The sequence below is a fragment of the Sturnus vulgaris genome, chromosome 2 (genome assembly GCF_052056855.1).
Source record: "Sturnus vulgaris isolate bStuVul1 chromosome 2, bStuVul1.hap1, whole genome shotgun sequence".
NCBI lineage: Eukaryota > Metazoa > Chordata > Aves > Passeriformes > Sturnidae > Sturnus > Sturnus vulgaris.
In genome coordinates, this window is record NC_142244.1 from 63,942,596 (window position 1) to 63,967,234 (window position 24,639).

General features: G+C 36.3%; 1 protein-coding gene across 3 annotated transcripts in view; it reads left to right on the forward strand.

Annotated features, from left to right (window-relative positions):
- Positions 1–24,158, forward strand: part of TDRD3 (tudor domain containing 3) — a 92,134-nt gene extending 67,976 nt beyond the window's left edge. For 2 of the 3 annotated variants that reach the window (XM_088159731.1, XM_014895359.2), the window contains exons 12-14: positions 1,282–1,407; positions 20,382–20,529; positions 23,895–24,158. In XM_088159731.1, the coding sequence (XP_088015857.1) occupies positions 1,282–1,407; positions 20,382–20,501 (246 nt within the window). In that variant the 3' untranslated portion in view covers positions 20,502–20,529; positions 23,895–24,158. The remainder of the gene's footprint in view (positions 1–1,281; positions 1,408–20,381; positions 20,530–23,894) is intronic. The other variant, XM_014895358.2, reaches the window with a different exon arrangement.
- Positions 24,159–24,639: the final 481 nt, after the last annotated feature.

A 24,639-nucleotide genomic window follows, 5' to 3' on the forward strand; every position in this document is an offset into this window, starting at 1 on the left:
TGCAGCAGGGCATTCTGCTTTCTTCTCCTTTGCTAAGAAAGTTTTAGACTGTTTTCTTCGATTTGTTATCATCTATTCAAGAGTTCTCTGCCACTCTTCATGGATAGTTTCTTTGGATTTTGACCCTTTTTGATAATCTGAGAGCCACCTAAATATTGTTGTTCTTTAAGTATGTTTTATTCACACCTTTTTCTGCTTTTAAAGAATTTTTGTTATGTTTACTTTTATGTTATTTATTATAAACTTTTTTTTTTTTTGGTCTGCATTAGCTCAGCAGCATAACTTTATATTTCTCTTTTTTGCTGATATAACTAAAACCAATGATAAGTTATACAAGATTTTTGATAGTGGCAACATATAGTCAGTTAACTCTCTTAAATAGGAATGTGAACCTTGAGTAGATGGATTAGTGTGAAGTGTAATGGCATATTACTGAATTGTTTCTTATTTTGAGAAGCGTACTTGCATTACTGTGAAATGAGATCTTAAAAATTTGCAAAGTACACACCTTGCAAAATAAATACATATGAGATAATCCCAGACTGTTACGTATTCAGCAGATTAGAAAGGTGTGTTTTGGGCAGTAATTGGTTTCTTGGTAGTTAAAGTAAATGCTGCTACTCACTTCTAGGACAATTTTGAAATATGATGATAAAATACAGTACTGAGGTTAACCATGTTAGAAGGCAGAGATTTCTTTGTGTTCAGTCAGATAAAAGTGATTGAATACCTTCAAGAACGCTATATTTGCATAAATGTAAAAAACCCAATTTTGTGTTTAGAAAAAGGACTTTATAAAGTGGCCGTTTTATCATATTTTGGTCATATTTTTATCATGTTTTATTATGTGATAAGATAAGTATACAAATACATACATACAAGCCATGTAAGTGTATGGCTGATAAGCATTTACAGCTGTATATTTTAAGTAAACATTTCACAATAGCATTTCTCTGTATGCAGCAGCATTTGTGGTAGTGGTGAAATTTATCTGCTTTGAGAGAGATGAAAACAGGTCTTTTAAATGCTCAATCTACTTAAATAAACTGTGTATTTTCTCAATGAGTACTCTAAATACATTCTGCCATGTCCTTGGAGTCTGCTGCGTGGAATTTTAAGATATCTGGTTTAATATCTGAAATTCATATCAAATTTAGAACAAAATATAATACTGACTAAGACTATATATGCACACACACAGACATATATGAAAAGGAAATTGTTAAGTATTTGTGTTATTTCTGGTTGTATTTTGTGACCTTTGAAAATTTCTCTTTTAAGTTCTACCGGGCAGAAATTGAAGCTCTTCATTCTTCTGGGACAACTGCAGTTGTTAAATTCAGTGATTATGGAAATTATGAGGAGGTGCTTCTCAGCAACATCAGGCCTGTTCATGCAGACACATGGGTATGTGATAACAAATTGTATTAAAAAACATAAACTACATAATATGTACAAAACATGTAACTCTTAGGCAATTAATGCCTCCTCATGCAAAGAATGCTACCTACATGTGTAGAAAAATAGTTGCACAAATACATGAACAAAATCTCAGATTTTAGTTGTCTATTTGAAACCTGATAGACATGTATTACAATGTGGTATTCTTCCTGTATAATAAATTTCGATTGTATTGTTTGAAAATGAGTAATTGATCTGTCAGCCAAAGAGTTTTATGCATGTTTTCTCTCTTAAAAGCTGTTACTTACTCTATTCAACCCAATTTTTTGTTTTATTTCATGTACATTGTATGTTGCTCTGTAAGAGTTAGGAAGCAGTCATTTAAAGCATATGTTCAGAAGCTTTTCACTACATGTGTATGTATGACTATTTTAAAAATAGACATCTGTATCCCTTTATTTTGTATTACGATTTTATTCTTGTTTCAATGATTTCTTTGCCAAATATTGTAGTGGTCATGTATGCATCAAAATCTGTTCTATGAAGTTTAGGATGTATTAGCCTTATGGATGTTGGAAATTTTAAAAGGCTTTACTAGTGAATATCATGGAAGCAGAGATACATTTTGATTAAAAAAACCAAATCAGGAATGCACAATTCTTTGCTGTTTACTCTTACTATAAAAGACTGCACAAAAAAAAAAATACATCCACATATTGATTCCTTAATGATGAGTTGACTATGCTTATTTTAAATTCTTATTTTGGGTCATAGAACCATGTTGCTACTGCTGCAGAGGCTGAACTGTCAACTCCTGTTTCTTTCTAGTGGTCTTATAACATATATTGTTGTCTGTAGCTCTCAAATGCCTCTGAGATGGCCTTTTTGTACTTAAAAAGATACCTGAAACTCTTCCCAGCTGATACGTTGCTGTTTGTATGAAAACGTAACCCTTTTTACTCCCCCTTCTTTTTGTCCTACTAGCTGACCTGTAAGGTGCTAGTTACTTACTGTATGATTGTATGACTTTAACCTTTTTTCTGGGTTAATAATCTGACTTTTCTTCATGTGATTTCATTTTTTTAGGAGTGGCTTTTATTTTACTTTAGGCCACTGAATGTTAGCTCTCAGAGTCTAAGAACTAAGTCTCGCAAGCTTAGTATTAAGACTAAGTTGATCCTAGTAGTGAGGTGTCATTTCCTACTTGATCCTAGTACTGAGGTGGCCATTTTCCCTGCCTCTTCTGCGTAGGTGTGACCATGTGTTCTTCCTCATCGCTCTCCTCCCATGTTGGATTGTCAGTCATGTAGCCACAAGATGAGTTGAATGAATTGGACCACATGTTTGTTCCCTCAGGTTGGCTCATTTTATTTCAGAGTTAGTTTGTTAAAGCTGACACAAGGGTTGGACAATGTATGGAGAGGCAATTATGACGGTTAGTACCATAGTCCTGACATCATGCTGCATCCTGGTCGAGTCATTGAGGCTTCCTTTGTTGTTACTGGAGACAAAGAGGTGTTTTCAAGGACTTTCGGTCCATTCAGAAGTGAAAAATACCTTTATCGAGGTTCATTTTTCTCTCAAAGTAGCCTAGTTGAATTGCATAAATTCAAACAACGAATTTTCAGATCGTTACAGTTACACAGGATAAATGCCAATCGACATCTTAACAGTAAACATCATTTGAATGGGTTGTTTTATGACAAATTTCTCTTTTGTTGCTAGAAGGTCCTTGCGGCTATAGGATTTTTGCAGGAGAAAGTTGGTTAGGACCTACCTCTTCACTTCTTTGTGTTTAGGTACTAAGCATAATCCTCATTAAGCATTTGCAGTTCTTAATCACCCATTGATACTCAGGTTTGTCTTTTAAGCTGAACACTGTTAGTCATTTCTTTGTCTCAGTGTTCTCATTACTATATTAATCTAGATAGCATGCATGAATGCAAAATAAAATTATGATGCTGCTTAGTTCTTTGACTTAAGATTCAAGTAACTTGGTTGTATTTCCTCTTTACAAGAGAACAAAACAGATTTTAAACTGACTTCAATAATTTCTTTTCTTTCACTGATTAATGCTATTGGCCCCAAGGAGCATGTATTACTGGAAATATGCTGATTTTTATTTCAGTTGTTCCAGATAATTTCTAGATAGCTAAGTAAAGTCCCTTTTGTAGGTGCTTAGGTCCATCCGTGCTGGTCACTTTTTAACCATCACCTCCTAAGGGCACTGGGAGCAAGCAATTCCCAAAAGTCAAGCAGGCAAGGCAGAAGGCTGGCTTGGCTGAACAGCAGTCTTCTCTTGGAAATATAGCAAAAAAGGAAGGCGTATGCCAGTGGAAGCAGGGTCAGGTACCATGGGAGGAATACAGAGATGCTGCTTGCCACTGTAGGGAGAAAATTCATGCAGCTGAAACTCAGTTGGAGTTGAAACTGCCAGAAACTAGGGGGGCAATAAAAAAGAGGGTTTTCTCAAATATATTAATGGCACTAGGCCTTGTAAAAATAACAGCCTGTTACCAGATGAGGACAGTCACCTCACAAACAGGGACAGGGACAAGGCACAGGGGTTTAGCACATTCTTTGCCTCCATCTTCAACATGGATGATGGACCAAGGGAGTCTCAGTTCCCTGAGCTAGAGAACCATTACTGTGAAAATCATCAACTCCCAACTGACCCTGGAATTGTGTGGGACCTACTGATCCAGCTAGATCCCTACAAATTTATGGAGCCTGATGGGATTCATCCAAGAATCCTCAAAGAACTGGCTGATGTAATCGCAAAACCTCTCTCAATGATTTTTATGTGGTCTTGCCAATCTGTAGAGGTCCCAGCTGACTAGAAGCTGGCCAATGCTGTCCCAATTTTCAAGAAGGGCAAGGAGGACTCTGGAAGCTACAGACCTTTCAGTCTCACTTCAGTGCCTTGTAAAATAATGGAAAAGGTTATTCTAGGAGGTATTGAAAAACACCTGGATGACAATGCACTTATCAGTCACAGCCAGCACAGCTTTGTGTGAGGAAAGTCCAACTTGTCAAACCTAATTTCCTTCTTTGACAGGGTAACTCACCTAGCTGACCTAGGAAAGCCAATTGATGTAATTTTTTTGAATTTCAGTAAAGCTTTTGATGCTGTCTCTCACAGTATCCTCCTGGACAAAATGTCCAGCCCACAGCCAGATAAACACATGCAGTGGGTGAGCAGCTGGCTCTCAGATCAGGTGCAAAGGGTTGTGGTGAATAGGGTGACATTCACAGTTTTGGTGACCAGTCACAGAGTTGGGGCTCTGCGGGCTTCATACTCAGCTCTGTGCCCTTCAATATCTTCATTAATGACTTAGCAATAGGTCTCAAAGGAATAAGTTTGCCAATGAGACCAAATTGGGAGGAGCTGTTGGCTCCCTTGAGGGTAGAGATGCTCTTCAGAGGGACCCAGACAAACAAGAGGGCTGGGCACTCACCAAATACATGAGGTTTAACAAGGACAAGTGCTGGATTTTCCACCTGGGATGGGGCAACCCTGATTTTGTGTGTACACTAGGTAATGAGAGGCTGGAAGGCAGTGCTGCAGAAAGGAACCTGGGGGTCCTGGTCAATGGCAAGTTGAGTCACTGTGCCCTGGCAGCCAAGAGGGCCAACCATGTCCTGGGAGGTATCAGGTACAGCATGCTGATGTAACCACTCAAAGGATGGGATTGCTCTGCTCTGCACTGGGGTGGCCTCACCTCGAGTCCCGTGTGCAGATTAAGACACCACAATATAGGAAAGACATTAAGCTATTAGAGAGCATTCAGAAGAGGGCAACAAGCATGATGAAGGGCCTTGAGGGGAAGCCTTGTGGGGAACAGCTGAGGTCATTTGGTTTGCTCAGCTTGGAGGAGACTGAGGGCCGACCTCATTGGGGTCTTCAATGTCTTCACAAAGGGAAGAGGGGCAGGTACTTATCTCTTCATTCTTGTGACTAGTGACAGGACCTAAGGAAGTGGCATGAAAATGGCATGAGTCAGGGGAGGATATCAGGAAAAGATTTTGCACCCAGAGAGTAGTTGAACACTAGAATGGGCTCCCCAGGGAAGTGGTCACAGCACCAAGAGTTCATAAGAGTTCTAGAAGCATTTGCACAATTCTCTCATGCACATGGTGTGATTCTTTGGACATTCTGTGCAGGGCAGGAGTTGGACTTGATGATCATTGTCGGTCCCTTCCATTCAGCATGTTCTGTGATTGCACGATTCTTAATCTTTCTTAGCTGTCTGTACTGAAAACTTGTAGAAATATGCTGTAGGTGAGTTCTGATGTCCTAATTCAGACTCCTTTTTTGAAAGAGCTGCTGATATTGACACAAGATTCAGTGAACTCTATTAAGGCATAAATTTAGCCTATGTCTTAGAATTGATTACTCTTTATTGTTTATTTCAGTACTGTTTTGTTTAGTACTCATGTTTAATTTAATTATTTGTCCAACAAATATAAACGGATGACATCATACCACTGGGAGGAAGTAAAAAAAGTAAAGTAAAACATTGTTTGGTTAGTCACTTGAAAGGGCAGCCAAAGTGCCACAGTGACCTTATTTTGATGACATTACATATTATTTAAGCACCTCAGCTTCTGGTCTGCTTTTGGAAACCTTTATAAGTGATTTTTGGTTTGTTTGGCTTTTGGTGTTCTTTTTTCTTTGTTTTGTTTTCTCTTGTCTTAACTGTAGATCAACTCTGCCTTGTATTCTCAGAACACGTTGTACTTACCAACTTAATGATAAAAGTATAATAATTGATTGTGTACTGTCCATTACCCCGTTTGCCTACAGTTCTTTTAAGTTTTCAGTCTATCTTACACCTTACATGCAGCTCTTTATCTTTCTGATGCCTAGAAGTAGAAGAAAAAGCTGAGTTTTACATAACATAAACCAAAAAGATAGTGAGAAATTTTTTTAAATAATCATATGTAATACAATAGAAATACATTCAAGAACACTAGAACTGTTTATTGTTTTTCTTAGTGCCTGAAAAAATATGTTATAGGTATGAAATTCATAAATATTTTTAATAATAAAACTGCACTTGGATTCTACTATTCTAGAGTTCTTGTGAGTGTCCTATATGTAACACTACAATACTGTATTCCACTAATTCCCTCAATGTAGCAGGAGTCACTTAATTAAAGTATTTTAATCCAAATAAAAAAAGTCACTGAAATGCCATTGTAGAAGTAAGAACTGCTTGTTTTTTCTTGTAAACAATGTAAAATTTTACTAAAAACTGAGAAGCATTGAAAGGACCTTCCTGAATCAATAATTTGTTCTGTGGAAAAAAGAAAAATAAAGTCAAGATAATACTTTAAACTCTAAGTCTTAATTTTATTCTCTAATTTGTAGGGTATTTTTCCCTTAATAAATTATGAAAATGTGTAGTCTAAGTGTTTATCTTGTGACATTTTTCCCCAAAGCCAAGTAAGTCTTTGCTTTGTTTTCCATTCTCTATTTACTTAGTAATGTCATAGGCCTTTTCCCACCCTATTTACACCACAATTACCTTTTTTTTTGTTTTCTACATCTGTATGAAGGAATTAAAGATATTAGTGTTCCTTATGTATGTATCTAGTTTCACTTTTATATGCTATGGCCTTAACTGATTGTTCTCTAAACAAGCTGGAATTGTTATAGATTCTTTCCTTACAATTGTTTGAATTCCTTAGGATTTCTAATTATGAAGTGAAGTTTATAGTTTAGCTTAGTTTCCTCTTCCTGCAGTATCTTGCACTGTATTTCTGCATAAAAATATAAGAAGACAAAAATTATTTTTATAGCAGAAATATTATACATACTCCTGTTTTTTCTATATTTTGTTTTGTTCTGTGGCGATTGAAAATCCACTTTGCAGATTTTCTCAACTCATTCCTCCTGTAAGGAATGAGCTGAGGAAGGAAAAATAACAAGATCTTGGATTGCAGTTAATTCTTGCTGGCAGACAGTTCAGAGTTCAAGTTTGATAACGCTGTGTCTTGTCACAGAGCTTTAAGAGCTTCTGTGTGCGTTGAATTCCCTTAAACTGCAATTCAGGACTTAATCATACCTGTCACATTTCAGGTAAGTAAAGAGGTAAACTCCTGTTAGTTTTCTGAAGGTGTTTGAATTTCTCCCCAGCAGTGTAAAGAGCAGTGCTGAAAACCACTCAATGGTAAAAGGTTACAGCTGCTTCTGTAAGCTGGAGAAGACTTTTGCCTACTTGTTTTATGAAGTGTTAAATCCATTCAAATATCTTTATGACAGGCTAATAACTACTTGAAGGATTTCTTTATGGCTCTCAGGCCTGGATGCCCTTGGCATCACACTGTTGTCTTTTTGTGTTGTGTGTCTAGCCAGAAATCTTCTCACTGAATAATTAAGTAGGTGCAGTAGATAAATGTGTCCTGGTTGGATCTCTTATCTAGCTTCTGTCCTCATTGACTACACAAAAAACCAAATCCAGTAAAAGAGAATGGTACAGTCTACTTAATCAGTTCTTAGATTCCTGTAGAAAAAAATGTCCCTGCGAACTGCATCAGTGAAGACTTTGATGTCTTTATTTCTTTGGCTTCTCTACTGTTAGGAAAATCGCTAGAAAATTTTTACAGTTCAAAATAATTCAGTGACTCAATTCATTAAATGAAGGCTGGGTGTTTTGGGCTACTCATCCTCCTGAGTGGTGGTGGACATTTGTTGAAATTAACATTACTAGTGTGAATTTAATTTCCACAAAAGGCTATCTTTTGGCTTTATGAAAGCATTTGAGATACAGGTAGTAATTTTGTTGGGATGTGCCTTACTTTTCATCTTGTCAAGATGTGGTGATTTCAGTTATCCCTGTCCTCTTAGGCTGAAAAAATTGCTTTTCATAATCTATCTTAAACTTTTTTATTCTTACCTGAGGCTTTTTGTACTCACTGGAAATATTGCCTTAAATTCCATTGCATTTTTTACAGTATGCCATCATACATGCCCTATACACACAATTAACCTTCAGGTTCTCTCAGGATAATTCTTTATGTAATTATTCATTTCCCCAGCCTTCTTTTAAGGGGAATTATTTAGAGACAAACTTTTTGGAAAAGACTTTTCCTGTTCAACTACTAGTAAATGCTTTTCTTTAGCACCTTTATCCTCTGAGAAGCTGCATAGTTTTTCAAACTTTTACTTGTATCCATGTTGGAATATAGACAGACTTCACAATTTAGCTATTCCTCTGAAAGTTACCAGCCCTTTAGCTGAAACACAGTAACTGACATTGAAACGTGGTTAAAGAACTGCATTTTACTTTTTAATGAACTAGAGGAGGCAAATTTCAATTGAGAAGGTAATTTCTACCAAGTGGGCATAAACCAGGAACTTTCAGTTTTCTGCTTGTATCATTAGACATTGTAAAATATATTTGTCTTCACCTTGAGCATTTCATATTCATCAGACTATGAAATATTATTACAAATGATTGCCAGCTGTATAAATCAGATTAAGGACATATTCTTCTTGGCATTTACAATTATTGAAAACAGTCGTGACAGTTAAAGAAGCTCACTTGGAACACTACACTGTTCTTCTCCTTCTCCCATAGTTATTGACTGTAATGAATGACAATTCATTATTTGGAGACTGTATTTGGCCTCCTTCCTTGTGTTGTTTATTTTGAGACTGTTCCTCACTAAATATATTCTTTTAAACTGAGTTGCAATTTTGTTTTGAGATAGCATAGCTTTACCTGGCTAAAGTATTATTTTTGATCCTGCTCTAGTGTGGTTAAAGTTCTTCAGAATCTAATTTTGAGAATTCTGAAGGATTTTATTTTCTTTTAATTTGTATTTCTCTGCATTGCCTGTTTTGAGATTAAATATGTTGAGTAAAAGAAATTAGTTGTGTAAAAGTATCTGGACTGTTCTTGCCATCACTGTTTCTCTCCTGGTTTCCCTATCTTCTTCATTTTCCTGTGTTCTGAGTTTGTCCACATTTCATAGGTTAATTCAAAGGATTTTAATTAGAGAGGAAATTAGAGGAATTGGTGTAGTATTCTTGACTGGTTGCTTTCTAAGGAAGGGTGACATGATACTGTTGATTTGGTATTGCAGAATAGAAGTGATGATGAATGTAATCTGTGGAGTACGTGGGGTATGTGTATGGGATTCCACATCTTACTCGTTCTTATGTATACAGCACATGTTGAAGAGATACGTTACGTAATGTACTGAAGTTTCCTTATACAGGGATGATTAGTATCTCAAATGCTTGAACATTTTTCTTCCTTGTTTGATGACCTGCAGGTGTTATCTATAATAATATCTAAAAAAAGAAATCTTTTATAATATAAGAACTAAAAAAAAAAGTTTACTGTGAAGGCAGATTTTTTTCAGCAAGGTGATTTTGTTTCTTTCATAAATGTTAGAACATAAGAAATTACTCTTTTGGGCTGTTTTTTGGGGGGATAAGGGGAGAAGAAAGAAGATTGAGGGAGTTAGGTTGTTGTATGTTTTTTGTGGGTTCTATTTTTTAGTTTTGAAGAGATCTTTGCCAAAGGGAAACACGTGTTTCTCTAATGAGAGTGAGAGTTGGTTAATAAGAGAGCAATAAATATGTGATGGCTATACAGAGGGACTTTTTATTCATGTTTTGTGTATTTAATGTGTATGTCACATATATTGAACATCAAATATGGTATAATCTTCTAACTTTCCAACCTGGAACATTTGGTTATGCAGGTGGATATCAGAGACTATCTCATTGCTCAGTTCAGATTCTCCTATTCTTATTATGAAGTCCATTTATAATTGGTCTTTTCTTTTTTGGGGGGGGGGGGGGGGGGTGTTTGGTGGGTTTTTGGTTTTTTTTTTTTTGGTATTTTGTTTTGATTCTTTTTCCTTTGCTACCTAATTGGAAGTGTTGCTTCTGACTTCTTAGTGAAAATCTTGTGAGTTTATTTCATGCAGGCTCAAGTTGATAAAATCTTTTGCAGAAAAGGTTTACATAGTTATGTAATAGTTTCCTATTTGAATTTATTTCTTCATCTCTTTTCTGATGTGGTCATTTTTGTTCTTCCTCTAGACTATATATTCTCATCTAGAACATCCACTGTGGGTCACAAGGCATATTAGAGCAAATGAAAGCAGTGATGTTTAGTTATTGCCATACTCTTTGCTCCTTTCTTGATGGAGCTCCTCCAGTGTACTATTTCAATGTAGGACTGCTGGTGAATGTTATTGAATGTTCTACAACTGACAGTAAAATTTTACAAGATATTGGATGCAGACTTGTGGGGTTTCTCTTCTTGCTTGCATTCCTTCCTGGCCAATTCAGTCTCACGTCTTTTCCGTGTACGGGTAATCAGTCTCTTTTGGATGAAGTCAGACGTTAGGTTACATCAGCAATCCTCACAGCTGGGCATTTAGAGGTCCAGAGGGTGGAAATCACATCATAAGTCACAGAGTTTCATCAGTGTCCAGGGAGAGGAGTGAAGCTGACTCCCCACTGAGAGAGTTGAATCTTCCACAAATTCAGGCCAGTTTAAGGAGGGAGCTACTCAACTAAAGTTCATCACTCAACCTGGACATGGACGTCCTTCCATATCAAATGGAAGGGAAGGGAAATACCTGTGAATGTGAGTAAATTGGTGCTACCGGGTTATTATGCAATGTTTTTACTTTTACACCTGGAAAATTTTGTAGGTTTTCTTTTTTTTTTTTTTTTACTTTGTTCCTAACTTAACGTGTAGATGTAAAAATTACTGAGGATTGGCTATTACGGTTTTAGGATAGTAGAGTTGCTTAGGTTGAAAAAGGCCTGGAAGATCATAGAGTAAAATCATTAGTCTAACACTGTCAAGTCCACCACTAAACCATATCCTTAAATTCCACATCTACAGGTCTTTTAAATACTTATAGAGATGGTGCTCAACCACTTCCCTGGACAGCCTGCTCCAAGGCCTGACTAAGGCTTCTGTAAAGACATTTTTCCTTATATCCAATCTAAACCTCCCTTGGCACAACTTGAGGTGATTTCCTCTTGTCTTGTTACTCATTACTTGGGAGAGGACCCTGACCTCCACTTTGCTACAACCTCCTTCAAAGTAGCTGTGGAGAGTGATAAGGTCTCCCCTCAGCTCGTTTTTTTCCAGACTAAGCACAACCCCAGTTTCCTCAGCTGCTCCTCATAGGACTTGTGCTCCTGACCTTCCACCAGCCCTGTTGCCCTTCCATGCTCCAGCACCTCAGTGTCTTTCTTGGAAGTTCAGGGCCCAGAACTGGACAAAGCATTCAAGATGTGCCTCACCAGTGCTGAGTACAGGGGGACAGTCACTACCCTGGTCCTGCTGGCCACAGTAATGTTGATCCAGGCCAGGATGCCATTGGCCCTCTTGTCTACCTGGGCACACCTTGGATCATGTTCAGCCACTATCAACCAGCACCCCGAGGGCCTTTTCCACCAGGCAGCTTTCCAGCTACTCTGCCCCCAGCCTGTGGAGCTGCCTGGGGCTGTTGTGACCCAAGTGCAGGACCTGGCACTTGGCCTTATTGAACCTCATACAATTGGCCTCAGCCCCTTGATCCAGCCTGTCCAGATCCTTTGTAGAATCTTCCTGCTCTCCAGCAAATCAATGCTTCCACCCAGCTCGGTGTCATCTGCAGACTGACTGAGGGTGCATTTGATCCCCTCATCCAGATCATTGATCAATATATAAAGCAGAACTGCTCCCAATACTGAGCCCTGGGGAACACCATTTGTGACCGCCACCAACTGTTCTATCCTGTAGCAGTATAAAAGGTTCCTAATGTTTTTAAGTATACCCATCATCTTTTGAACCTGTTGTAGAACTTGCAGGATGACATGGTCTATTTTTTAAGTCATGGCTATTAGTTAAAATATAAGTGCCATTCAGCAAATTTTATTTTAAAATATAAAGCATACAAGATAATGAGTAATGTAGAAGTCCTGACTTTCAAGTTAAGATAACTCTCTTTTTTTAATATTCTGTGTTGTCTCATGGGCAGATTCTGTTTGAAGACTTTAAATTTGCTGTGTCCCTGCACTACCTGTATGCAGGTTTGTTCAGTTTTTATCTAGGTGTTGGTTTATATATGTTTCTTTATTTTTCTGTATATTTATGGAAATAAATTTTGCCATGTTTTACTTTCTAATTTTTTTGGTGTGCAGTCAGTCATTCACAAAAAAATTCACATAAGTGTTTGTTTACTAAATATACACCTGTGGGTGGGACTTGTTGGATTCAGGTGTCAAATTCCATCATGGGTGAGGTTGTGCACACAGCCTTCTTTTTCATGTAAAACATGACCAAAACTCTCTTATTCCCTGTTAAGATTTTGATAGTGATTTTGTGTCCTAACAAGAAAACATTAGATAATTTCTCATGACATCACCGAGTGTTTTCTTTCTGAAATTTATGTTGGCAGGATTTTCTGTTCACATGCTAAAACAGGTTCAGCAATACAGCAGATATTTCCCCCTCCCCTCTACCCTTATGTGGACTTGTATGGTTTTTCTCACAATTGCACTTCATGCAGAGAAACTGAGTGCTGATTTTTTTTTTTCCTGATATATGCAAGTATTCTTTTTTGCTATAGTTTAGGACTGTGTTACCAGCAAGAAGCTTTTCACTAGTGAGAGGGATATGGTTTGAATGGCTTAAATATGTACTTGTAAGGAATTTTTAAGATCCATTACTTTTTCCTGTGTTGAGAACACAGTGACAAATTTCCAGGAAAGTACATCTATTTCAACACAAAGACACAGTAAGAGTTGCAGGTTTATTTCCATGTGTGCCAGAGGGTACTACTGCAAGTATGAATGAACTGTGCAATACCCTTAAAGGGAACCAATAAGCCAACAATATGTCTGTGGGATAATCATGCCCCAGGCTTACATTATCCTAGTTTAATGGAAATGTAGTAAAAAAATGACAAAAAAATTCTATTACAAAAAATAGAATTTCTAAATTCTATTTAGAAAATGAATGTGTTGTTTCCACAGTTGAAACAATGAAGTACAAAGAAAAGTCTGATTCCAAGTGAACTTGTCTTGCTTTTAGTTGTCTCAGATTGTGTGTAATTGTTTTCCTTGTCTATCCATTTATTTTCCTTTTCTTTATTTTTTTCTCTGAAAAATCCACTAATTTTCTGCTGCTTTCTTTTTGATGTTTGTTGCTTCACTTGAAACTCAGGATGTGTATGCTTTTAGTGGAATTGTTTAAAAATTAGCTGGTTTTGAAGCTCAGGTTCTTTATATTTTCAGCAGAGGAAAAATGAGATGCTTCTATTTAAAATTAATAGTGTATACTACATTCTTCAGGATTAGAAAATCATTTTATTATAAATCTAGTATCTTTAATTGATGTGTAATAAGGCATTTGCTTGTCCTGAGAGTACTTTATAGACTTTTACAAAAGCCAGCCAAGAAAATATAAAATTTTACGTGGTTTGGTTAATGAAAGGCAACAGAAAATATTTATTATTATTAATTTATTTCAGATGCTAAGGAGAAGACTACGCAGGGAAGGGTCGTCTTGCAGTTATTATTTGGAACATGGGAAAGCAACAGTTATTATGGGATAATTCCATGCCACTTAGTTTTACATACCGTTACGTGTTTCCTTGTGGCCCATCTGTGTTCAGTGGAGAAAAATATGTCCTCATAAGGATCATTTCCTTTTCCTACGTGTAAATAAGGAAAACAATGGGTATATGTTTTATTGTTTTTCTATATATTTTTTAATGCCATTACAGCAAGTTTGCTGTAACGTGGTCAGTATCTGTTGAAATTGACTGCTTCTACATTAGGGAAATATTGACTGATTTTCTGTCTTGAAAAAAAGGCTTTATAGAGAGCTTGAAAGTACAATGTAGAGTTTTATTTGTATAGCACATCAAAATCTCATACAATTTCAGACCACTGAAGGGGAAAGATATCCCTAGTATTGTAGGTTAAAATATTTAGTAGATGGGTAGGGATTATTCTGGCTGTATGTAGAATGGCAGCAAACAGTAATTGGGTAGTTGCAGTTCAAAATTACAGGGTTTTTGTAGCAAATCACACAGTACCATACAGCAAGTCAATTTTATCCCTTTGAGGACAATTAAGTTTCCTAACAGTTGCCATAATACATTTGACATTTTCATTTCTGTCACCACTGTTTTACCTAATATACTATTTTACTGGAGTGAAGCCAGGGCTAAAAACTTTGGCGAAGCTATTGATGGTTTAGACATAAAAGTCAAACCAGAGTTCCCTATGGAGGACCCTACATGCAGCATATATGGGTTTATACTCACGTATCTGTGCTAATTGCCTCATGCTTGCAAAATCCTATATGTGGCGAGGTGCTTATTGGGTCATGAGGTTCAAGTATGAGAAGTTGTATACCCTATAGATCCTTTACAATTGCTTATCCTGCGTGTTCTTTACAGACATAAGACATTGATAGGGCTAAGAGTTTCTATTAATGATCTGATGTCAGTGATGGGGCAGCCATATGCAGATCTGGCAGTACAACCTCAAACCCCACTTGCTCCTCTCATCATAATTCAACGCAGGAATTTGAATGCCCATAGGCCCAGTCCAATACAGATGTGTTGTGCACTGTGGGGGAAAAAAGTGAGCATCTGCAGGCTTACAAAGATAACTCTGTGAAAGAACTGATATTTTAGGTAAGAAACCTATCTTGCAAAGAAAATTGATGAAGAATAGATATGTTGAATTATTCTGTAATAGACACTTCACAAAAAAGTCAGTACTTGCTTAATTTAACACCCTTGAAAAATCTGCATTAGTCATACTTCCTCTTTCATTTAAAATTTTTACACCTCATTTGATAGTAATTTTTGAAATTATGGCCTAAAGTCACTCTAAAGTTGTATAACAAACCTATTTCCCCCCCACCCAGCAAAGTCCTGCTTCAGTCTTAGTTATTACAGAGTTCAAAGAATCTATTTAAGTATTCAGATAAAGTAGAAGTTCCAGAGAATACTATAGACACTTCACCAAATTATTTTTTTCCTTGCAAATATAGGATATATAATATAATACATATAAAATGATTAAAAAATAATTACATTTAGCTATTTCTAGAATACTTGTGAATTTCTCAATGTGGCCATAGTATGAGTTTTCTCTGCTTTCTTTTTTTGATTCATCTGGATAATCTTGTAGTCTGTTTTTGATTGATCCAAGCACTGGTAAGTAGAAAATGCAAAAACCAAAACAGTTACTCAAAGAGCTCAACACTGCATGATTAGGCAAGAGAAGCAAAATCTGAGAAAGGAATTTAACCAGGAAAAAAGCAATCACTTGGTGTTTTAACGGCAGGAGACAGCTGCTGCCTGCAGAGTGGGCAGTGCAAAAAAGCATTAAATCTGGATCAGGAAATGAAATTTGAAATGCACATGAAAGAAAAAGTCATTTTGCAAGGAAGCCAACACTCTTTGTACTGAACCAGCAAGTTCCACATGCATTCAGTGTGTGGGTGAAGTTAAATCTACAGCTTAACTGAAAGAGAGGTTAGACACTACCTAAATGGAAAATATCTTCTGCTTTCTTTGCCTTCTGTCTCTTTGTCTCATGATCCCTGGCCTCACACTGCTTCTACATGCTGCTTCTTCATGCCTCCCTGCACAGGCTTGGGTGTTCCTCCCTTAATAGCCCACAGAGAGCTATAATTGAAAAGCTTCAGCAGAAAGGCCCAGTGAATGGAGCAGAATTTTCTGTCCGTAAGCAGTAATAGGCGGAGGTAACTGCTTTGTAAGTGGCAAAAGTGCAGGAGCTGATCAGCTGTGACTTGCAACTGCTTCCTAAATATATGTGAGCACAGCACTCAGCAAAGCTTTTGTGTCAATGCATAAATTCTGTCTGGTTCTTTACTGTAATCCACCTGTTCATTCTCACAAGTTAGGCAGTAAGTATTCACTTCAAATGACTGTTTAAAAAAAAAAAGTCTCTAAACAGTTTTTTTGAATGCAATGAAAGAAGTCTTGCCATTGAAATTCAGAGAAAAAGCTTTTAATGAAGAATAAATTTACTCTGCTCTAATAGTGTTCATTTGAACAATAAATTGGTTGGTGGTGTATTTTAAATGCTGAATTTATAACTGTATTCTGCAGCTATGAAATCCACTGAATTTTTTAATGTAAAAGCAGGCTGGTAGTCACTTGTCTGGACTAAAGTTACTTGCTGATTCACTAAACTCAGCTGGTCAAATATGGTGGTGGTACAAGCTTTTCAGAGTGTATGGGTCCAACATATAAGCACTGAGTTCCCATTTTACCCTTGTTTAGTTCTTGCTTTTCTTATGAGATAGGGAAAAAAACATCAAAAGTAACAGCAGATTTTTACATCTAAACATTGAATGGAAGATGAATTTTCACATTACCTATCCTTCCCTGTTTGTTCTGTTTTTAAATAGCTAAAGAATGCTGGAATGTTCTACCCTCTCTCTCTCTCTCCATTCTAATCTTTTAGTACAGAAATTTCTCTGTGCATGTCATTGTTTGCATTGTGAACTTTTCCTTGCTTTTTCCTATGGATCTGTCAGTTTTTCTGGTCTTCTGCAATTGTGCTTAGTGCTATCGTTTAATCTCAGTGATCATTTAATCTTCATAGTCCAAGGTTGGCATTGTGTAAGTACTAATGGAGTCCTGGATCCTAGAATTTAGATAATAATGAAAAATAAGCTGAAATATGGAGATAATAAAATACATAAGTTTTTAGAGCAGTGTACTAATATAAAGCCTCTACTGGTGCTAGAAGGATAATGAAGATGCTCTGAGGGAGATTTTTGGTCACCTTTGCTTTATAAAATGTAATCTAGATCTTATATGGATAAGAATAACTTAGAATGAGTTGCAAGCAACTGATAAACTGAAAGCAAGCAGTGAGAAAGATTGGAAAAGTAGAGTTGATGGCAAGATGTGTGACCTAACTGACTGCAGTTATAATGCAAGAAGTATAGACAGATAAAGTTTTTTTGGTTGAAGAACAGAAAAAACAAGGAAGTGAACATAAGATACACGTAGTTCTGCCTACAGAGTCCACAAAACAGCAATTTTTAGTGTAGGGTGGAGAAATTTTAAAATAAAGTGAGACTAAAGTTCATAAAATTGAATTGTTTCTTTAAGGTAGTAAGAAATTTCCTTAAAATAGAAATAAGGATAAATAGGCTGTGCCTGTGCCTGTTTGAACAAGACTGAGAGTGAAATCTTAACAAAGTAGGGAGGGTGTCCAGAGGATGGAGCCAGGCTCTTCTTGGTGGTCCAGCCAATAGAACAAGAGGCAATGGGCAGAAACTGATGCACAGGAAGTTCCACTTGAATATGAGGAAGAACTTCATTACTGTGCAGTGACCACACACTGGGATATATTGTCCAGAGAGGTTGTGGTCTCTCCCTCACTGGAGATATTCAAGAACTGTCTGGACACAATCCTGTGCTGTGTGCTCTGGGATGACCCTGCCTGAGCAGGAGGCTGGACCACATGATCCCTAGTGGTCCCTTCCAACCTTTTTCTGTTTTGTGATTCTGTGGAAATAAAATGGCACTATTTTTTAAAATAAAGATATGACTTGGAAAATTGTTATTTTGGAGAACATTGGATCTGTTTAGGATCAAATGCGAATAGGTAGAGCCAAGAAATGACAATGTGTCATCTGATGAGAAGATGGCAGAGTTCAACAGAGCAGTCAGTAACAGTATGTGGAGACACTGTGCATAGAAAGGAGTGAGAAGGGAACACTTGAAAGGTGTTCTGTTACTCGTTGGTTATTAACCATTTGCTGTGCTGCTCACATCCACATTATTCAGAGCCTCAAGAAAGTAAATGTGATTTCACATTTCACTCTTGCCCATCGCAGTAAAATTTCTTAATTTGGAATGCATGCATGTGAAGCTTTTCATTTTTGGTGTAATGACAATTACACCAAAATAGAAGTATGTAAGACAAATACTGATTTTAATTTGGCTTTACTGAGTTCAAAGGATCAACAACATTACATTCGAGATTTGATGAAGATTTGCTGCTGTAGAAATTTACTCTGATGTGCTGAGAAAGGTTGGCTATTACAGTTGAGATGCTATACACTGAACTATTTAATTTCTGTGCTAAGTTCAGCTATTCATATTTCTTAGGGTATACTGAAAGAGCTAAATATATTTAGACCACTTCAGGTATTTGGATTACTTTTTAATATTTGCTGCTGGTGCAGCTTGCATTGTCAGTGATGGGAGATGATCTCATATACTAAGTTGAGTGTTTGTACTAGGGCTAGCATAATTGCAAACTGTGTGGACTTGTGTTAGACATCTAATGCTCTGGATTTTTTTTTGGATAATCAGTGTCTCTGAACCTCTTTATATGCGGGAATTTATTGTACTACAGATGGTAAAATAAGTAGACTGAGAAAAGCTTTATGGCAGAACTCTGTTTCTCGGCCTTCAGCTACAGTGAAACTAAGAGATATAAATCAATTATGCTGTATTCAGTGCTGAAAATATGTTTTCTTACACAGTTGTTTCAAGCTCTCTGTAATGCTTAATCTGGAAATATAGCTGTGACCACTGATGTGCCCTGTAAAATAGGAGATCTTACCATGAGGAATGTGGTTGTTTGTTACTTTAAAAATGCATGTTTATTGATATTCATGCTGATTCAGAAAGAGTTTTCTTGACTAAGATCTCACTTTTCACAACAGAAAGAAACTTAAGCTGTAGGTTTTCCTTTCTGTCGCCTAAAGTGAAATATTTTACTGCTTTGACTTGCTTAATCTGTTATGTGCATGCTGCACTCTTGACAGTTCCTGGATGTTGGAATTGTTGATGAACTTCTAATGAATCATTCAATGCTCTTGCTTTCTGTTGCTTTATGTTCCTATGTTGTGAATAAAAGGGATTGAGAGTTACATATCCAGTACTTTTTCTCAAAAGCAAATTTCTTCAAGCAAGTTCCCACTAGACCTGGTGTCTGCTACAGTATAAAGACATTTAAAAAATGAAACCAAACCTGCTTTTCTGAGACAGCATTTGACAATCGTACTCATTCTCAGGGGCTTTTGGTTTTTTAATTTTTCAGCCTATAATTTTTAATTTGACATAAACTCTTACTCTCTTAAAATTTTTCTCTCTCTTCAATGTGTACCACCTTCAAATATTCCAGTAGATGGATGTTTCTCCATGCAATATTTCTTGACCAAAATAAATACGTAGTTATTTTAATATTTGTAAGTCATTCTCCAGTATCTTGATTATTTTAAAATTTGTCATTTTTTTCACCTCTAAATTCTATGTACTTTGTAAGTATCTTTCTGGTATGAAGATGCACAGGAGTGGCTGAATATTGCAAATACATTCAACTCCCCTCTCATTATTCAGAGCATATATTTATTGTTGCTGCACATAGAAAATACATCTCTAAATTGTTCACTCTACTTGTAGGCTTTTTCATTATTACTGCATCATAGATTTTTATCTAATGTTTCAGATGTATATATTTAGCATGCATATTTCCAGATGCTGTTCCTTGTAATTCTATTTCCTAATTATTTTATTTCATTCCACACATATTTGTGAACTCCTGAAAGCTGATATTTCTCTTGCTCTGGCGGGTTATTGAGGTTACCTTGCTTCTTGAGTTTGTTGCCTGTATGACTCCTGGAAAATAATTTATATTTAATACATATGATTTTTTTTTCTTCCCTGCAGATATTTACTAACTTCTGTTGCTCTGGGGATTGTTTTGAGATTTGCCAGCTTGACTTTGTTAGCTTTTCTAGGTTTGAAAAGCCCACTCCCATACCTCACTTGTTTTATTAAATGGTCATCAGCACAGAAGCAGCAGTTGCTATGTGTGCATGGATTCACCCTTCCACGTTTGTCTGTATGTGATGTGTGTATGTATGTGTGCATATACCAACTCGTATAATGCTTTTTCCACCTCTTTCATTTAAAACAATGCTATTTACCCGCAGGAGGAGGAAGAAGAAACGTATGAGCAAACTCTAGAATTCCGCAGAGGAGGTGATGGTCAGCCACGGCGGTCCACACGACCCACTCAACAATTTTATCAACCCCCTCGAGCTAGAAACTGATTAATGAGGAAAGAAAGGTAAATATAAGGTACGGGTGCTTTGTGTATTGGTTTAGATGTGAAGATAAACAAATCTGGATTGTTCTGTACTCTTCTTAGGGATATTGGTGTATTTATGATAGAAATTGGATATCTCTGTTTCTCTGAATTTGTGGCTTAGGAGGACTTAATATTTCCGTGGGAAGAGGGAAAGCAATAAAAACCCTTCAGCAAATAGCTTTTGACTTTTGCTTTATGTCAAGACTCATGTCATCTCAGCAAGCTTTTTTCTGATACTTTTTTACCTGAGAGCAGCAGCAAGATTGTCTTATTCAGATACATTAGACCAACCTATTTGAAACAGGAAACTGCAGTCCCTGCTGAATTCAGGGCTGTCTAGCTCTGTCTAGACAGTCCTCTGTTCTACTTTCTATAAGCCATTTATGTGAATAAATATACTTTCTGTTGTTTTGCTTGCATGAAAAGGAGAAATATAAAATCTGTGAGTTCACCATTAAATAGGGAGGCGCAAATATAGAGAATATTCTTTTTACTCAGAATCTTGAGGATATATTTGCACCTATACTTTATTACAGAAATTAAGGAATTATATATCATCCTTAGAAAAGACACCTGCTACATACATTCATAAATTTAAAAAGGCCAGCCAGATAAAACAGTTACAGTAATTTCAGTAAACAAATTTCATAAGCTCTGCTACTTTCATTTCACTGGTTGATCTTCTAAATCCTTAATTTACAAAAGACAGTCAAAAGTTTATTTTGGCTAAAGAAATCTTTGGCAAGCACATAATGTTTTATGTACACCCACAGTGTATCTTTATCTTGAATCTGATTTTTTTTTAACTAGCCTGTTTATTTTTACCAATCTCTTTTTTGTTCTTTTCATTACTCCAGTCCTCCACATTTTGTTGGCTTAAGACATGCTGCTGATCTCTGTGCAGTTTGATATTTCTGACATGCAATAACATATGATTCCACCTTTTAGAGTATATGTTAAAATATATTTTGGCAGTATTGGCAATGTAAGAGAGGTGATAATTGTTCTATTTTTGCCAACGTAATTTGAATTTCTATTTTAAGTACATTTATCAATCACTATTAGTAAACATGTTCTGAGACAGTTCACACAGAAATTCTTCTGGAATATGCACAGAGTTTTAACCAGCACAGTTGGTCCTGAGCAGTGTCAGGGTGATCAGTTGAATGACAGATGTGAAGTGTACACAGCAGTTAAAGCCAGGGATTTTTTTTGCATTTTAGGCAATATTTTTGGTATTTCTCTCATTTTACAGTATAAATCTAGAAAACTGTACTTAGCTTTGGTCAGCTATGAGGCACCAGGGAGAGTGGTAGTAACTCCTGTATCTCAAGAGCAAGTTACTTGTTAGCAGATAAGGAATAACCTTTCTAAGGCACAGGTGATTTTTTCCTTGCAGATGTTCCTGTACTTTGTTTTAAAGATTATAATAGGATCCTGATTTAAATGGACAGCAGATCTGGTATCAAAACTTATCTGGGACAGAAAATAAACCTTCAAAGTTTTTCCTTTCTATTGGACTTTCCCAAAAATAAGTGATTGGTGTAATCAACTCTTCACTGATTTTAAATGGAGGCAGAAAATCAAACAGAATCCTTTCCCAAATTGTCTTCAGCTTACCTGGACTTGTACAACAATGTAGCTTTAATGTCTTGACATGTAAAAGTTCAGGAATATTAAATGTCTGTTCCTAGAAGTGGATTTCTGTATGGATTCTGCTTCCTTTTCTTTTCTTAGATCTTTTGAGAGCATGGCATATGTTCTTATTTCAAGTTTTTAGTAACCTGTTAAATGAAAACAAGATTTATCAGGGAAGTTTTAAGGGATTCAGTGAGACGTAATTTTACCACAATTTTCCACTGCAGGATTCTTTACCTCTTCAACAGACCATTTATTAATGACACATTTACTTACTGAAAGGGAGTATCACTCTATGTTAAGTAACTAAATGTCTTTTTCCTGAAGAGATGGAAAACCATTGATTATTATTATTATTTTATGTTATAAATTGGTAAATTCAGTAGAATTTTAGTGTTGTAGTTTGTAATATCTAAAATCCAAGGTATCTTGTTCTCAAAGGCAACTTAATACCAAAACTGGAGTTTACTGGCCATATTTGTATTGGATATAATAGGGATGTATCAAAGATGAAGCATAAGGTCAGTGTATCAACTCATACCCAAAGCCTTTTAGATCTACCTGTATAGTCTTATATCACTTGACAAAGAGGACTTAGTAATGCAGTGGTGCAGCAATGCAGAAATGAGGCTGTACTGCTTCCTAAATTAGTGTTCAGCACGTGCATTCAGGTGTTGAATTTGGGCATGCACATCTGGAATTAGTATTACCAAATAATCGGTTCAAAATCTTTGTCTGTACTGCAAGGGGTCTTAAGTGGGAGGAGGTTCAAGATCTTAAAATTCTTGAATTATTTTTAAAAGTGGAATTTAGATCAATGGACCTGTTCAGTCTGGGGAAGAGAAGTCTCTAAAGGGATATTATTGCAGTATTTCAATATTTGAAAAGGGGACTTCTAAAAAAGATGGAGAGGAACAAACACTGTGGACTTGAAGGAAGTCTTCACCTGGTGATTTTTATGAAGACAAGAGAGATAAAGTAGAAGTATGGGATAATCAGTACCTCACTGTGATTGCAGTTGACCTAGGAATTATAATTTATTAATATCCAGCAGTGTGAGGTGGAGAACACTAAGTCAGCATTTTATCAGAGGGAATTTTATGTGCGTGTGAGTCAAATACTAGGTTTAACAGGTCTGTAAAATAAGATACTCCTCCTAGAGAGTTGAGATACAAGAATTAGAATCTAACAATAGTAAAAATAAATCCTGAGGTCACATCTTCTGTATAGAATGTCTTAATAGTCTGAAATTGAAGAGGGGCAGATAATCAGAAGTGAGTGTTTTGAAGGGTCAGGCCTTTTGGAGAAGATTGAAAGAACCTACGAGTGTGAACCTATAAGTGCTTGGTCCTTATATGCTTTTTGGGTTTTCCTTTACTTCATGACAGAACTAATCTACACATTGTCACAGGTGCTATAAAATCTGTATTGACATCCTTAACAATGGAGAAATTGTGGTTTTGTGAGAGAGAAGTCTTTACCAGAAAGGGTTCTTTGTCATATGACCGATCATATTTATTGCATTGAAGTGCAGCCTTCTGATTTATTCTTCTTTAAAAGAATTTTGTCTCTGAGTACTGAAAAGCAGATATCCATTCCCTTGGAGGAAAAAAATGAAGTGACAGTGAAGCCTATGTTGCACAAAGAGCCCAGTGATGTGGGGTACTTATGGTTTCTTGAGTGCCAATATTTTTTGTCCTTATCTGTTGTATTTTAGTTTTTTCATTTAGAAACCTTCTTGGAGTCGAGGGGAATTCACTGGCAGCTCCCAACTTGCTGAACACTTCTTCTAGAAGAAATTCTGGGGTTTTCCAAGCAGCAGGATGGAACAAAGAAAGCTCATGTGAGCAGAAGGAATTTGGACCTAACACCACAAAAGACTTTTTTAAAATTCTTAGTTAAATGAAACTGAATCCTTTTTACATATGAAAGAGGCAAATTGTCGTTGCTGCCATCAATAAAACCACAGTGCACTATTCTATTCTTTGCCTTGTATTCTTTTTACTGAGCCTCCATTGTTAGTTAACATAATAATGTATCATGATTTTTTTCTTAATTTTGAACTGATTTTACTTCTAATATTGCTTCTAGTAGAGTAAAATTAAAACATATTTTCTCAAAAGCTGACAGGGTTGGGCATTTAATTTAGATTTTTGGTTAATATTAGCAAAACATGATACAAAAATTTCAGCTAATTGTACAGTAAAATTCGGAATAGGTTTTTGGCTGTATTTTCTGTGTTTATTTTCCAGAGCTGCTGAAGGACAAATTACAGATTTGCTTATTATGTTTTTTGTGATCTGTGACCAGAGGGTCAGAGGGGAAAAAGAAAGAAAATAATCAGTTTCAATAGACATTTTCTAAATAATTTGAGGTAAATATTTTCTTTATAGGAATATTTATATTAAAGAAATAAAAACATTTATAAAAGGTACAGAAAAATCGTTTAAAGAAAAAATACT